Below are 13,364 nucleotides of genomic sequence, written 5' to 3' on the forward strand. Positions count from 1 at the left end.
CGCGCACAAGTTAGGTATCGCAGAGATTTCCCACGGTGGTAGAATTATCTTTCCTGTCGACCTATGAAAAAAGTTATAGCGGATTTATGACAATGCATGCGTTACAAAATACGTTCGAAATTAAATTTTTTTTTTTACATTTTAAAAATTTTTGTGTCAATCTATGCATCTTGCCAAAAAAATTATTGGAATCCATCGAGAAACAGCAGAGTTATGTGCGTTTGAAGTTTTATCGACAGGAAAAAAAGTTTTGTCGACTAGCATCTCTTTGGTGATTCTATGCGTTGTTTGTAAGTTGTCGATGTGTTTTGTTGTTTTAATGAATTAAATTCGAGGGTAAATCTTAAAGGTCTACAGATTTTGTTTAAACAGTAGAGCAGGAGTCAGATATACGGCAGTGTTATATTTTTGTACTACGTTCCCAGGATAGTCAGTGCATCACCACAGGATTTTACATGTAGTTTGGCCACATTCACGCAAGGTTTAATAAAAACTATATATATATCATGCAAACCAATATCTATAAGCTAAAACACAAAATCAATAATTACAACTTTCAAATAATTACAACTTTTTCGCGCCTGTCCGATGCCTATAGGAGAACCGCGTATGTGCATGTAGGTGAGAATATTCGGCTAGTGACGTAATTTTGGGTGTGACGTCATGACTTGACCCCACCTTTATTGTGACGGAATTTGGCGATTCCCTTGTGTCTGGAACATAGGTACGTACAATTCCGCACTATAGACCCAAAATAAATAGTATACCTGAAAAACTGAATATGCTTTGCTGATGTCTTACTTCCTGGCTCAAAACTTCGGTGAGCACATTTTTTCGCTTTGTATTGTAACATACGGGTGTATCAATGCCTTACAGAAAACCGTGTTCGTGTTCGTTTTCGTGTCCATGTGGAGTGTGTCAAAAAAATACACGCGTTTTTTGGAATTGAGATAGAGTACAACTTTGCAACCCTAGTGTGACGGCCTCGCGGTGCCAGGCGCGCAAAATTCTGCTGTCATAAAAAACATCAGTTGAATTTTTTGGCATAGATGTTGACGGTAGTTAATGGTAAAGTGTGGAACCTATCCTAACATTTTGTAAACCCTCACTGAGGTGGTGCAACTAAGGGCCTGACGCTGAACGCGCTGAGCAAGGTCACAGATACACACACTAAACACTGTAATACATTTTTTTGCCCTTAAAGAAAAATCCTTGCATATTTGTAGTTAGGGGTTATAGCTAGTCGAAGCATCAAACTCATAACTTACTTATTTGCGTATGAAGTTTAGTCCCACATTTTTTGTGACATAAATTAACTTGAACTAAACTACCATTTTTATGTTTATGACGTTTGTTGCTTTTATTTCCGAAACAAACATATTTGTAACGCTGTACGCAATTTTCATAAACGCCTTATTTTGTGAATCTGCTATATGTTCAAGCACAGCCATTTGAAGTCTGAACTGTTCGAGCTAGCGAATCCTTGCGAGATCACACCGAACGTCGACGCAACTTGTGAACGTTACTCAACATGCATTAATCATTATATTTTTGTGTATGTTGTGTCTGTTTTGGAATTGATTCCGATAATTTCCTTTGTTACCAAAACTTTGGTGTGATTTTAAATTGATAATGAAACGTTTTTGCACAAAGGGGCAAGTGTAGCGAACACAATGTAAATTTAACAATAAAATACGAACCTAAAAATTATTGCCATTGTTTATGTGTAACCTGTTTCCCCATGTACAGGACAACACAAACGTGTCCAACAGTAATTATCAATAAAGGACTTTAAAATAATGTAACCTGTTGGTCCACACCTTTGACTTGTATGTATGCTTTAATGGGCCATATTTGCTTGCATTCATTTACCCATTTTCTTGTGATTTCATTTGGACTGTTGCCGTTCATTTAAGCCATCTTAATAAAAGATTGTTTATACCTGATTGGTGTGGGATACACGGATTACTATCACTGATTTTGGCACACAGTGGATTCAATAAGTGGTACAAACAGAAAACACACCAATGCTAGTGCCATGTTGGTGCCGCCTGGCCCAAATTTGGTGCCCCATGGCCTGTGCCACATTGGTTTCAACACCTGTTGGGCTCTTCAGACCAAGCGGTCAATATATAGATTCATTTCAAGGCGTGTTGACAAGGTAAGAATTCCATAAAACAAACGTCGATCATAAAAAAATCTTATAGTTCAGGTCAGCGGAAAATTTCAGTCTTGCGAAGCTTTCATCTCATGCGAGAGCTGCCTTATCAGATTAATATCTCACGAGTATCGTAACGAGGCGAATTAAGAGTGACGTGCGTTAATGAATGAAAGTTGGAGAAAATAATTTAAAGCGATAAAAATACGTTATAATTTACTACAGTTCTCGAACAGCATGAAGAAACAGCAATTATCTCTTTGTTTCTGCCTCGTATTATCTCCTTATATATTCAAGACTCTTTCCACAAATAAACAGATCATAGTTTTCGGTCTGACAGATCATGGCTTTTGGTCTCATCGACCAGCACAGATCTCGGTTTTGTTCTGACAGGACCTTCAGGCAGCATGTTGTCTCACCGGGACTTTCTGGACATACTGATGTCGGGTCTTCGACAATGGAAGAACCTTTACTGTAAGGATTTGAGTCTCCTGGAAGAGCTTATTACCTACAGGGAGCATAAACAGCTCGGGTGGTGTTGCTCAGGCAATTATTCAGCAACTAACTTTGGTGCTATTGTGTACAGGAGTGTGGATCTTGCATTGAACCACAATAGATAGGGTAATTTTTTTGTTGGCATTTTTACCCAAAATAATGTCCAACAGAGAGGAATCAAATGTCCTCGGGGTTCAAAAATGCATCTGCCCGGCAACCAATTTTGTCCAGAATGCATAGATGAAGGATGGATCTTTTGTAAAACCACAAATGATGGGGCCCTTAAACGAGTCAATGTCATGGAACTAACAGAAGTTTCAAATTGCAGTCAGCTAATTTATTAACAATCTTGAAAAATCGATTTCGCCTGCACGGGCATCCTCAGTTTCTGCAAATACGAAATTGCAAGTAAACACAAAAAGCTATGCGGTAAAATAAATCAATCAATGAAAGTACAATTAAACAACCCTGGGGGGTGGGGCATAAGCAGTTATGAGACATCTAATTCTGAATGCATTGTATAGAGGAGGGTTAGTTACTTTCCTATGTTGCAAATGGAGGGTACTTTCTGTGATTCATTTTTTCACAAAACAAATCTACACTTTTTTGCGTTTTTAGCCAAAATAATGTCAACAGGGGGGGCAAAATGCCCCTGGGGGAGCGGTTAAATTAGTTATCTCCAATATAATTTTTAACAGAATTCCTAGACAAGGGTCGGGACATAAAATCACAAAATGAGCATACTTTCTGTGATTCATTTTTCCACCAAATCCACCTCAATATGTTGGTAGTTTTTCAGCTACATGTCCGACAGCACCCTCTACCAAATTTACTGCCTGACCTACAACCCTGGAAACCATAGTAAAACTGTCCCAAACTCGCTGAAAATCGCCCTAGCAACCGCCTGTTCATCTGCGCTTATTCAACCAAAACACTGGCGCCCATGCACCAGAGGGATGTTAGTTGACAAAAAAAAATCGCCTCTGTTACGCAGGAGTTGGAAAAGGGCATTTTCCAGCCAAGAAACTCTTTGCCATAGAAATACAAATATGCGGACTTCAATACAACAGGATCATTTTATTTATTCATATCCAAAACACTCCACAACAACTGTGTTCAAATGCGAGAAGGATACATCATCTGCAAAAAAAAAACATACCTTCAAGGTAATTTGTAATGTGTAAATTAACCACAGTAGTTTTTTTTTAGAAGTTAAGGAAACGGGAATTGTTATCACACAACTTCTAGATGAGGGGTTAGTAATTATTTCTAGACTTTGACCAAAAACAATTTTCTATGCATCCAAAAGAAACCTAAAACTAGATTAATTGTTAACAGGCCTTTAATTTTTTTGGGAATTCCCCGATTTTCCGGTGTAAATTAAACTTATTGTGGTGGAGCATTGCGAAATACGAAAACCTGTGTTTGGTGCAAATCCGTCACATAAAACGGTGGCTTCGTAACGCTATGGAACACTCGATGCGAATTTTTGCGGTAGTGCTTGCGCCGTAGTTTTATTACTACTTCTTTGAAAGAAAGGCTTGAATACATTTGTAACCAAAAGGGATCAAACGTGAGCTAACATTATCAAGAAAACACACAAATAAAAATTATTTTCCATGCGGTGGCCTTTTATTCCTCTTTGCACCTTTGCGAGCGCTAACAGTGTTCAACAACTAAAGTAATTGTCTTTACACACAAGAAAACCGCTTGTCATTACAACAAAGTGAGCACTAAAAAACGACATTATATCCTAAGACTGACGAAAAATTACACTTGTTTCGTAAAAATGCCAAGTTTTCGGTAACAATTCTCCCTGTTCAGAAACAATGGCGAATGTAAGCACGATGCGGTTTTCTAAGGTCAGTGTTTTGTGTAACAAAAACGTCACTCACATAAAACATGGACTGTGCCCACAAGATATATTGCATTTCAAATTCAAATCTTTGTTTGTCTTTGATAACATTTAAATGAACTTTTTTGACACTTACCACTCGAATCCTTTGACCAATAGCCTTGGAAGGCAAATTTCTCTTGAAAACTGCCCTCACTATTCCACTGCTGCCATGAGATCGAGTTACTTTGCCCCAAATAACCCTGGTCTTGTTTGGTTCCCCACGAGGGGTCATGGTTTTTCTAGATGATATTAGAAACAATTAGTTATCAGTAAAATAGTTATTATAAAACGAACCGTTTGGCCTTGTATACATATGCACATTTTTTTCCCACATAGAAACTAGTTTCCAATTTTGATTTCACTCCTTCAATCTTCACAAGGGCAGTATGTTCATGTTGGTTTCTTAAACCCCTTTTGTAACCAGTAAAAACTGCTTTGGACCACAATCTACAAAATCAAAATCATTTTTTTAGAAATATTCACGTTACTGGTTTATTTTTATATCTTTTGCAGTGCCTATACTTACATAGTTTTCAGCAAATACAACTTGCTTTGATTTGGGTTTTTGTTGAAATTTTAATTCTGAACCAACCAAAATATTGAACTACATTAAAAGTTAGTGGATTGTTTACTCAACACTAAATTATAAGTAAAATGTATCTAGTTTTTAGCTGCACTATGAGGACAATTGCACCCAGTTTTCGTATTTCCACGGTGGACAGCTATACTGTGAAGTCATAATTTACTATAATGAAGTCAACAGGTTTCGCAAATTGTCTGAATTCAATGCATGTGGCATATTGGCCTAAAGCAGGGGTGTGCAACCTGCGGCCCACAAAGAAAAATTGTGCGGCCCGCGGAGAAATGCCAATTTTGAATGGTATGCGGCCTGCGAAATGTTTTTTTTAGTAAGTGTAGTCTGGTACGTGTCAGCAATTACAATTTCTTTATGTTGCAAAACCTATACCCAAGTCCAATTGATTATCTACGCCTATGACGTAACAATGCTCTAACAGCTAGATTCTGCCAAGCGAACAACGCAATTCACAAAGCTGTAAATTGTTGGGCAGTGAGCATTTTAAATCTAGTTTAGGAGATAATATAAAACTAACTCTGTAACAGTCTCAACTAGCACCTTGTTGTCTATTACCGATTTACTACAGCTAGTTTTCAGTTCAGACCTAATTATCACTCTGTAATGGCAAATTTTGTAGCAAACTTGCAGAAGACCAAAAGAAGAAGGTAGAGGAAGAGAAGCGAATGTTTCAGACTAGATAGACTTTTGAGTATTTCTTTATCGAAAATATAGATAAAAGGCCTTTATGTCTTATTTGCAATCAAACTGTTAATGTTGCTAAAGAGTACAATGTTAAACAACACTACGAGACAAAGCATTCTGAAAGTGTTCATGGAAAACTAGATGGACATAACAGAAAGCTGAAAGTGACGCAATTGCAGGAAGAATTAAAAAGCCAGCGTTCAATGTTTCAAAAAATGCATATGCCCTAAAATGAAGAGTGAGTTCGAGAAAATAAGTCTGTCACGATAGACGATAGCGAGGCGTATCGATGATCTTGCTTGTGATATTAGTGACACTCTCAGGGATAAGGTGAAGAACTTTGTTTCATTGAGAGTTTGCGATCGATGAAATGAAGGGCACGGCAACTGGTGCTGATATCTTTACTGAAGTAATTGATGCTTTTGAGAAGTTTGGACTGGACTTATCCAACTTATGCGGAATTGCAACTGATGGTGCTCGATCCATGTCCGGAACTGGCATTGGATTCGTAGGTCTTTTGAAGTCTACCTTGAGGGCGAGAAAAATCAATGACGATATTGCAATTTTCCATTGCATCATTCACCAGCAAAACCCGTGCGCAAAATCCTTGAAATTTATAACACAGCCCGGTTATTAAGGTAGTAAATTTCATTCGAGCACGAGGGCTGAACCATCGTCAGTTTCAAAAGTTTCTGGGTGATCTCAACACGACACATCAAGATCTAGTGTACTTTTCCGAGGTGCGTTGGTTGAGCAAGGGCTGCATGTTGCGACGGTTTTACGAACTGCAGAAAGATGTCGCAAATTTTTTGAAACTTAAAGGGAACCCAATGGCTGAAATGGAAGACAAAAATTGGTTACACGATTTAGCTTTCTTGATTGACACAACCACGCACCTGAATGAACTCACTATAATACTGCAGCGAAAAAGCCAGTATGCGAATGAAATGTATGGTCACATAAAAGGCTTTATGAACAAATTACGACTTTGGAAAGCTCATATACAGACAGGAAATCTTTTTCATTTTCCGAAATTGAGAGACTGTGGAATGCATCCTGAGAAGGAAACTGAATTTGCAGACCAACTTGAAAAATTGTTGTGTGAATTTTTGGAACGTTTCAAGGACTTTAAATCTCATGAACATTTGTTTGATATATTTTCTTCGTCGTTCAACACAGACATTGACAAAGCACCAGCTGATATCCAACTTGAACTGATTGATCTCCAAGAGAAGACTGAAGTATTTGGAAATGAATCTTGGCGATTTTTACCGTAAAACATCTCAACCAAGTTAACTTTCCACATTTGAAAAAATTTATGGCTTCTAAAATGGCTCTTTTTGGCTCACCGTATTTGTGCGAACAATTTTTTTCTAAAATGGGCACCATGAAATAGCCCTATCGATTGGTTCTGACAGATGAACACTTGGAAAATGGACTTCGAATTGCGAGCACTTTCATCAAAGTAAATTTGGAGAAAGCCGTCGAGAAAAGAAGCCAGTTGCAAATTTCTCACTAAACTCGTTCAAAGTCGGTGTGACAATTTGAATAGCAGTTTCCTTCAGAAATTTATGCGTTTTAACTAGGTATTTCTGCAAGGAGATAACCCCTAATAATGTCATAAGATCAATAACAACGATTTTTTGTGCCTGCAATTACAGCATTAAATAAACGGGCGGCCCACAGGTTCAGCCAGTCATTTACATTTGGCCCTCCTGTAATAAAGGTTGCACACCCCTGGCCTAAAGCATGTTCTCAAACTCTGTTATGACTTTCTAAGGGTGCACGTAACAATTTAAATAAAGAAAATTGGAGGCAAACAACAAGTTTAATCAGCCTTCTGTAAATTATGTTTAGATTCCCAAATAAAAGCAACCGCAATTTTTGGCCAATATGTCATATGCATTGAATTCAGACAATTTTGCGAAACCTGTTGACTTCATTATAGTTTTCGGACAAAATCCATGTGAAAACCAGCCAAAACTTGCTTTAACGTTCAGTGAGTAAGCACGTTAAACATAAAACTAACCATTGTTTGTAAACATGGAGCAAAAAAAAAAAAAATGAGTTTTTTTTCTCATGCGTTAGTAGCACCACATATGACATTTTTACTATTCGACACACTCGACAGTTTTTCTCAAGATGTTCGACATGCAGAAAAAAATCGATGCCCTATACATAACCAATTATAACAAGCAAATATTGCAAGGACAAATTATTCTTACCTATCACCCATTGCTCCTGATATGCTTGGGCTGTAAAATAGTAATACATGTTTAGGTCAGCTTCCAATATACAGGAGGACAGTTTCTAAGTATGCTCTTGAAGAGTCAATAAAACAGCGAAGTTTTAATATTCCTACTCTAAAATACAAGCATGGTTGATGGTTTTACAACAGAAAAATTCTAAAAGTGGTGTCTGGACTGGTGTTTATTACAATACCTCAAGTGCAGTGGCATATCTAGAAAAAATTTGAGGGGGGTGTTCGGTTTCGGTACCTAATTAATGAAACCGTTAGCATGCAAATTCAGCTTTAAAAAACAGGTAGCAAATTACAATAGTTACGAGAAATATCGAACAACTTCCGCAAAACACAAGACCTTTTAGTTGCTTTTGTGCATGTGCGCTTGTCCAGTTTAACGAAAAACGCAAAAACAAAGCCTATGTTGCGAAACAATGTGATTATATCTGTATCCTCTACCAGTAGATGCATTAATCCATCACAACTTTCTTAGCACTCAATGATTATTATGTGCATTTTTTCATTAGCAGGCAAATTTTTGCTGTCCAATAATTACCCCATCAATTTGGATAATTATTGGACACATGTAGGGTAATTGCTGGACAGTGTACTAAACTTGCCAAATCTATACTGTTTCAAGTGAGTTTAAAACAGGTTTACAACCATTTGTTTAACGAGATGTGAAAATAAAGAACCATGGCTTTTTTTTTCTATGGTGGCGTCCACTAATTACCCCATAACTTTAACTGTCTGATAATTACCCCAACTGACTATACCGAAACCGAACACCCTCCTCATATTTTTTCTAGATCCACCACTGGTTATGCCTTCTTAGATCAAAATTGGCAGTGAATTTTATGATTAAAACATGTCAATTCAAGTCTTGAGAGAGGGTGCTACATACAGTGTAAAGGTAATTTTTTTGTCTATGAATTAAACATGAGAAATGCTCCTATTAGTGACACGAAGTTGGAACCATAAAAGCATAGGCCAATCGTTACTGTTGTACCTACTGCCGATAATCAGAGGAAAAAATAACGCGCAAATTTTCGAAATATTATAGGCAATTCGCACAAAAACAATTAGCTAATGCATTAACATACAAAAATCACTTTGTCTGCACAACTGACATTTCTTACAAAAAAACCTCCGCATATATTACAAACTTTTCTTATGTTACAAACGAGTTTTTTTTTAGTATTTGTCGGTTATTGACTAATTTTTTTAAGAAATGTCAGTAAAATTCAAACCATTTCAGACATATGCCCATACACATTTCGGCAAGGAAATTACGGCGAATGAATTTTGTAAATATTTACAGGTCATACAGGATTGCAGCAAAAAATAACATTGAACATGGTTCGACTAATTAAAAGCAGCACACCTTTTTCAATCTGTATCTAGCCACCCTAATTTTAAACACAAGAGTAAAACGTTCACCTACCTCCAAACTATCTTTAGAAAAGAATGACACAGCGTGGGGTTGCTCACTCAATCCCAAAAAAATAAAAATCAAACACCTTACCACTAGCAGCGCTCTCGCATATAATTGTGTGTTATCCACTCACAAACCTCTTTTCGGGATGCATTTGTACATGGAAAAAGTTATTCTTAATGCTGTGGTAACTAACGATAAATTACATTCGTTTGGGAAATAGACGCAAACTTGAGTGTTTTTACAAAAACACGCCAAATGTTTTGTCCACGCAAAACAAAGATTTTTCTGTGATAAATGCAGAAGTGCCACTAAATTAAAGCTTATTACCATCACGCTGCTAAACTATGTTTAAATTTTTCGCTATTATTTACGAAAGAAAGTGACAACAAACGTTGTGTTCCTACTGTTACATCGTAAAAGTTTTTCCGAAACTGTTTGTTTTTTTGTTTTTTTTGACCACACAGGATGACCTGGGCACGAAACCCAATCAGGTTTTATTCTTGGTATACGGGTCGGGCCCTTTGGTTGTTTGGTTGGCAAAATTCACGCGTAGTAGCCATCGATACTGCCACCTAGTGACTATAACATTTAGCAATCAACTAAATTAATCAGACAATAATACATGTAGACGAATAAAAAAAGGAAACTTGCAATTCAATATTTTTTCGAGGCGGCGATGTTTTTGGACAAAATCCAAAATTGCATCGTCACAGTTTGACGATACATTGCGACGAATATACGAAGAAGCTGAGTCGTTTAAAAGAGCTTCACCTATTGTGGTGCGCACACAATTTTGGATGTAACTTCAGTCTGCTAAATGAGCGTTCGTTGCGTGCATAGAATATCTTGATATATATATTTTATATCCTCCCCACTGCGCCAGATGTAACATTTTCCCGACAAGAATACTGTTGACGTTCATTGTTTTGAGTGTATCGGTTAATATTGGAAATGTGCGAGTCCAAGTATACGACGCGTCGCATAATGTGAAGCGGTAATAAAGCTTACTCGAGAAACCGACTGACAATACGGCCCAGGCCCCCTAAATTCTCTGGACTAGTGCTTACTTACGTGAGTGTTGGATTTGTGTCCAGCCCAGTCAAGTGATAAACTTAAATTACCTCCCATTTGTATAGCCTATTCCAAACCAGTTTCACCAAACTTTCTTCACAAAGTATGAGCAATAATAATCGGGGTATGGATAATCGTTAAAAACATATTTTTACCAAAATGGTCTTCTACATAGGAGATTAAAAGGCAATAATTCCGATTTAAAGTAAAAAAGCAGTATCTAAACAGCATAACAAAAATGCTCAAAATATATTGACGGTTAAAAATAAACTAAAATTATTCGGACAGTGAAAAAACAACTTATTTTTTTTAGGAGGCGAGGGAGGTCCGGCATGCCGTAAGAGTTTGGCGACCCCTGTTCCAAACAATGAATGAACAAACTTATTTTTATTAGTGCAACAAAGTAATAATTTTTTTTTATTATATTGTTGCAAACATAAGTTTGTTCCACTTTTAATTGTTTTGGGAAGAACGGTAGAAAGTGACCTTCTGACTGTCATGGTATCCAACTAACGACCAGGTTCCATTGGGGTTATGACATGACACAGCGATTTAAACTTTTACATTTATATACATAATAAAAAAACAGTTGTTGTTAACTACAGGAAACATGTTTGTGTTGCTGCGTTGTACCCCGTGATATTGTGTAGTTTAGGCTAAAACAGCCATAACTCCGGACTCGACGATCAAATAGGTATGAAACTTCACATTGTGGTAATTAAATGTCCAATGTATTGCACTGCAAAGGCCAATTGAGATTCTGGCTACTAGTTAAGACCCCATATCAGCATTTCTTTTAAAAAAAGTTGTCAGGGCGATTCAGCGGTTTTGGTGAAGTTTTAGTGCATTTTTTTTTACCTTTGCAACAAAGTTAGTTACTGAATAATGCCCCAAGCAGCACCCCCCTACCCAGTGTGTCACAAGATCTTACAGAAGCTCTATAAATCTTTGCTGTATACTTGCATTATTGCAGAGGGCCTTGAAAACAGGATTTCCATGGTTTAATTGCTATATAGGTCCTTTAGTACTTTTTGACACTGATTGATCACGAAATACTACGATGGTTTTATTGTATTGCTATTATCAACATACACTTACTCGCGTTTAGTAGTGAATATTTTGAATTAAATAATTGGGTTTGTGAATAAACAGCATTCAAATAGTTGAGGACCTGTTATTATTGTTGCTGTATATACTGTTACAACAAACATAGCGAAAATGGTAAGCACCAATAAGAAGAAGAAAATTTCGAGGATGTATCGTACAAAAGGTATCACGACTTTTGTTTCTTTTCATTATGTTGAAACTGTATCCTGGTTAAAAATTTTATGGGACTATTTGTTTGTAGACCCATTCAAATATCAGCTAATACGTCTCAGACCCACAAAAGCAGCGCTATTAGTGGCTGTTAAGGAATGCCTGGGTTTATTACACTTTGTTGCTAATTAACAGGCCCTGTTTGTTTAATCTGTTTGTGGTTTGGCTTTGTCGTTTGCTTGCAACTGCGCGGTGTTATATAAGATTTCGGTCAAGTTGCAGTTCACTTGTAAGATTGAGTTGAGAGACGACTTTATGTTTCATACCGTGTTCAGAGTCACAGCCCAGTGGAAGAAAAAATGACTATATTGGAAATATGGTTGATATGTTGTATGCTAACGTTTTTAAAATGTAAGTGATTATTTGATTCGATCACTTTTGTATGTCCCTTAACATCTATTTTTAGTTGAAGGTTGTAATGGCACCATTGTGTGTCCGCAAATACAGGTTGGCGAAGATGACCTTCCAGGTAAGCGCCCTTTTTTTCACAGACCAGCACACCCGCAATATTGTTAATTAGAGCATTTTTGCAGGGTATGACGTAATATCGCAGTTTCGACTGGACCGGAATAGCTTGGTTGGTGGTCTTAAGACGGTAAATGGTTCAACGGAGTACCAAGTCGCGTACCAGTTGATAAAAGATGTTTCTATTCGGGTGGCGACCAAGTAAGTTTCTTTATTGTATACAGTTAAAATTCGCCACTCTCTAAAAATTTATTATTACAGAAATGTTTATCCAATGGGCTTGCCTGCTGAATACTCATTTGTAAGTACATTTCGCATGATCAACAACACCTGGACCAAGCAATGGGATCTTTGGCTGGTATGTGTAATTGTTAGTGTGACAAACGAAATGCTAAATTTTGTGCGAAGGTTGATGACAGGAAAGGTTCCGAAGAAATCGGAATAAAACTAGATGGAAAAAATATGTTAGTGGAGTTCATAGCCAAAGGAACAAATGGATACATACAAAAAGCTTCCTTTACCGATGTTGAGGGCCTTTTTGATAATGTAAGTAACAACAACAATCTAAATTAAAACAACTTATTTGTTTTAACGCTTTGCAGAAATGGCACAAGCTACTAATGTCCGTCGAAAACGCAACAGTTTCATTGTTTGTTGATTGTGTTTGGATTGACACACTGCCGTTTTCCGAAAGAGCCGCAGTCCCCACAGACGGAGAAACTCATGTGGGAAGGATAAGTCAGCACCACAGAACTTCGGCTGCTGTACGATAATACTTGTCGACAGCGCAAAGTGTTGGAATTAATATTATTTTATTTGTTTATAGATTGAGTTGCAGTGGATGTTGATTCACTGCGACCCTACACGAGCACAAAGAGAATCTTGTAGTGAACTACCTGCTCAGGTGTGTTGTTATTTATCTAAATTTAACCGCGGGCTCAAAGTGCAAACATTTTTTGCAATATGTTTGGCTAATAAGTGACGTTTAAACAGAATTCCACA

At 37.2% G+C, this 13,364-nt stretch overlaps 2 protein-coding genes across 2 annotated transcripts; one reads left to right on the top strand and one right to left on the bottom strand.

The window, feature by feature from the left end:
* Nucleotides 1-3,715: 3,715 nt before the first annotated feature.
* On the bottom strand, nucleotides 3,716-9,601 carry LOC145904097 (large ribosomal subunit protein eL33-like). Its single transcript, XM_082992336.1, has 5 exons — nucleotides 9,516-9,601; nucleotides 8,055-8,084; nucleotides 4,845-4,997; nucleotides 4,645-4,789; nucleotides 3,716-3,793 (listed from the first exon to the last, which is right to left on the bottom strand). The coding sequence occupies exons 2-5, from the start codon at nucleotides 8,063-8,065 to the stop codon at nucleotides 3,770-3,772; spliced, it is 333 nt and encodes a 110-aa protein (XP_082848462.1). The 5' UTR covers nucleotides 8,066-8,084; nucleotides 9,516-9,601; the 3' UTR covers nucleotides 3,716-3,769.
* A 2,197-nt stretch (nucleotides 9,602-11,798) lies between these two features.
* On the top strand, nucleotides 11,799-13,135 carry LOC145902929 (collagen alpha-1(IX) chain-like). Its single transcript, XM_082991018.1, has 6 exons — nucleotides 11,799-11,850; nucleotides 12,304-12,366; nucleotides 12,431-12,563; nucleotides 12,624-12,720; nucleotides 12,771-12,908; nucleotides 12,965-13,135. The coding sequence occupies exons 1-6, from the start codon at nucleotides 11,799-11,801 to the stop codon at nucleotides 13,133-13,135; spliced, it is 654 nt and encodes a 217-aa protein (XP_082847144.1).
* The last annotated feature ends 229 nt before the right edge of the window (nucleotides 13,136-13,364 follow it).

The sequence above is a fragment of the Ascidia mentula genome, chromosome 5, assembly GCF_947561715.1.
Source record: "Ascidia mentula chromosome 5, kaAscMent1.1, whole genome shotgun sequence".
In the NCBI taxonomy this organism is placed as follows: domain Eukaryota; kingdom Metazoa; phylum Chordata; class Ascidiacea; order Phlebobranchia; family Ascidiidae; genus Ascidia; species Ascidia mentula.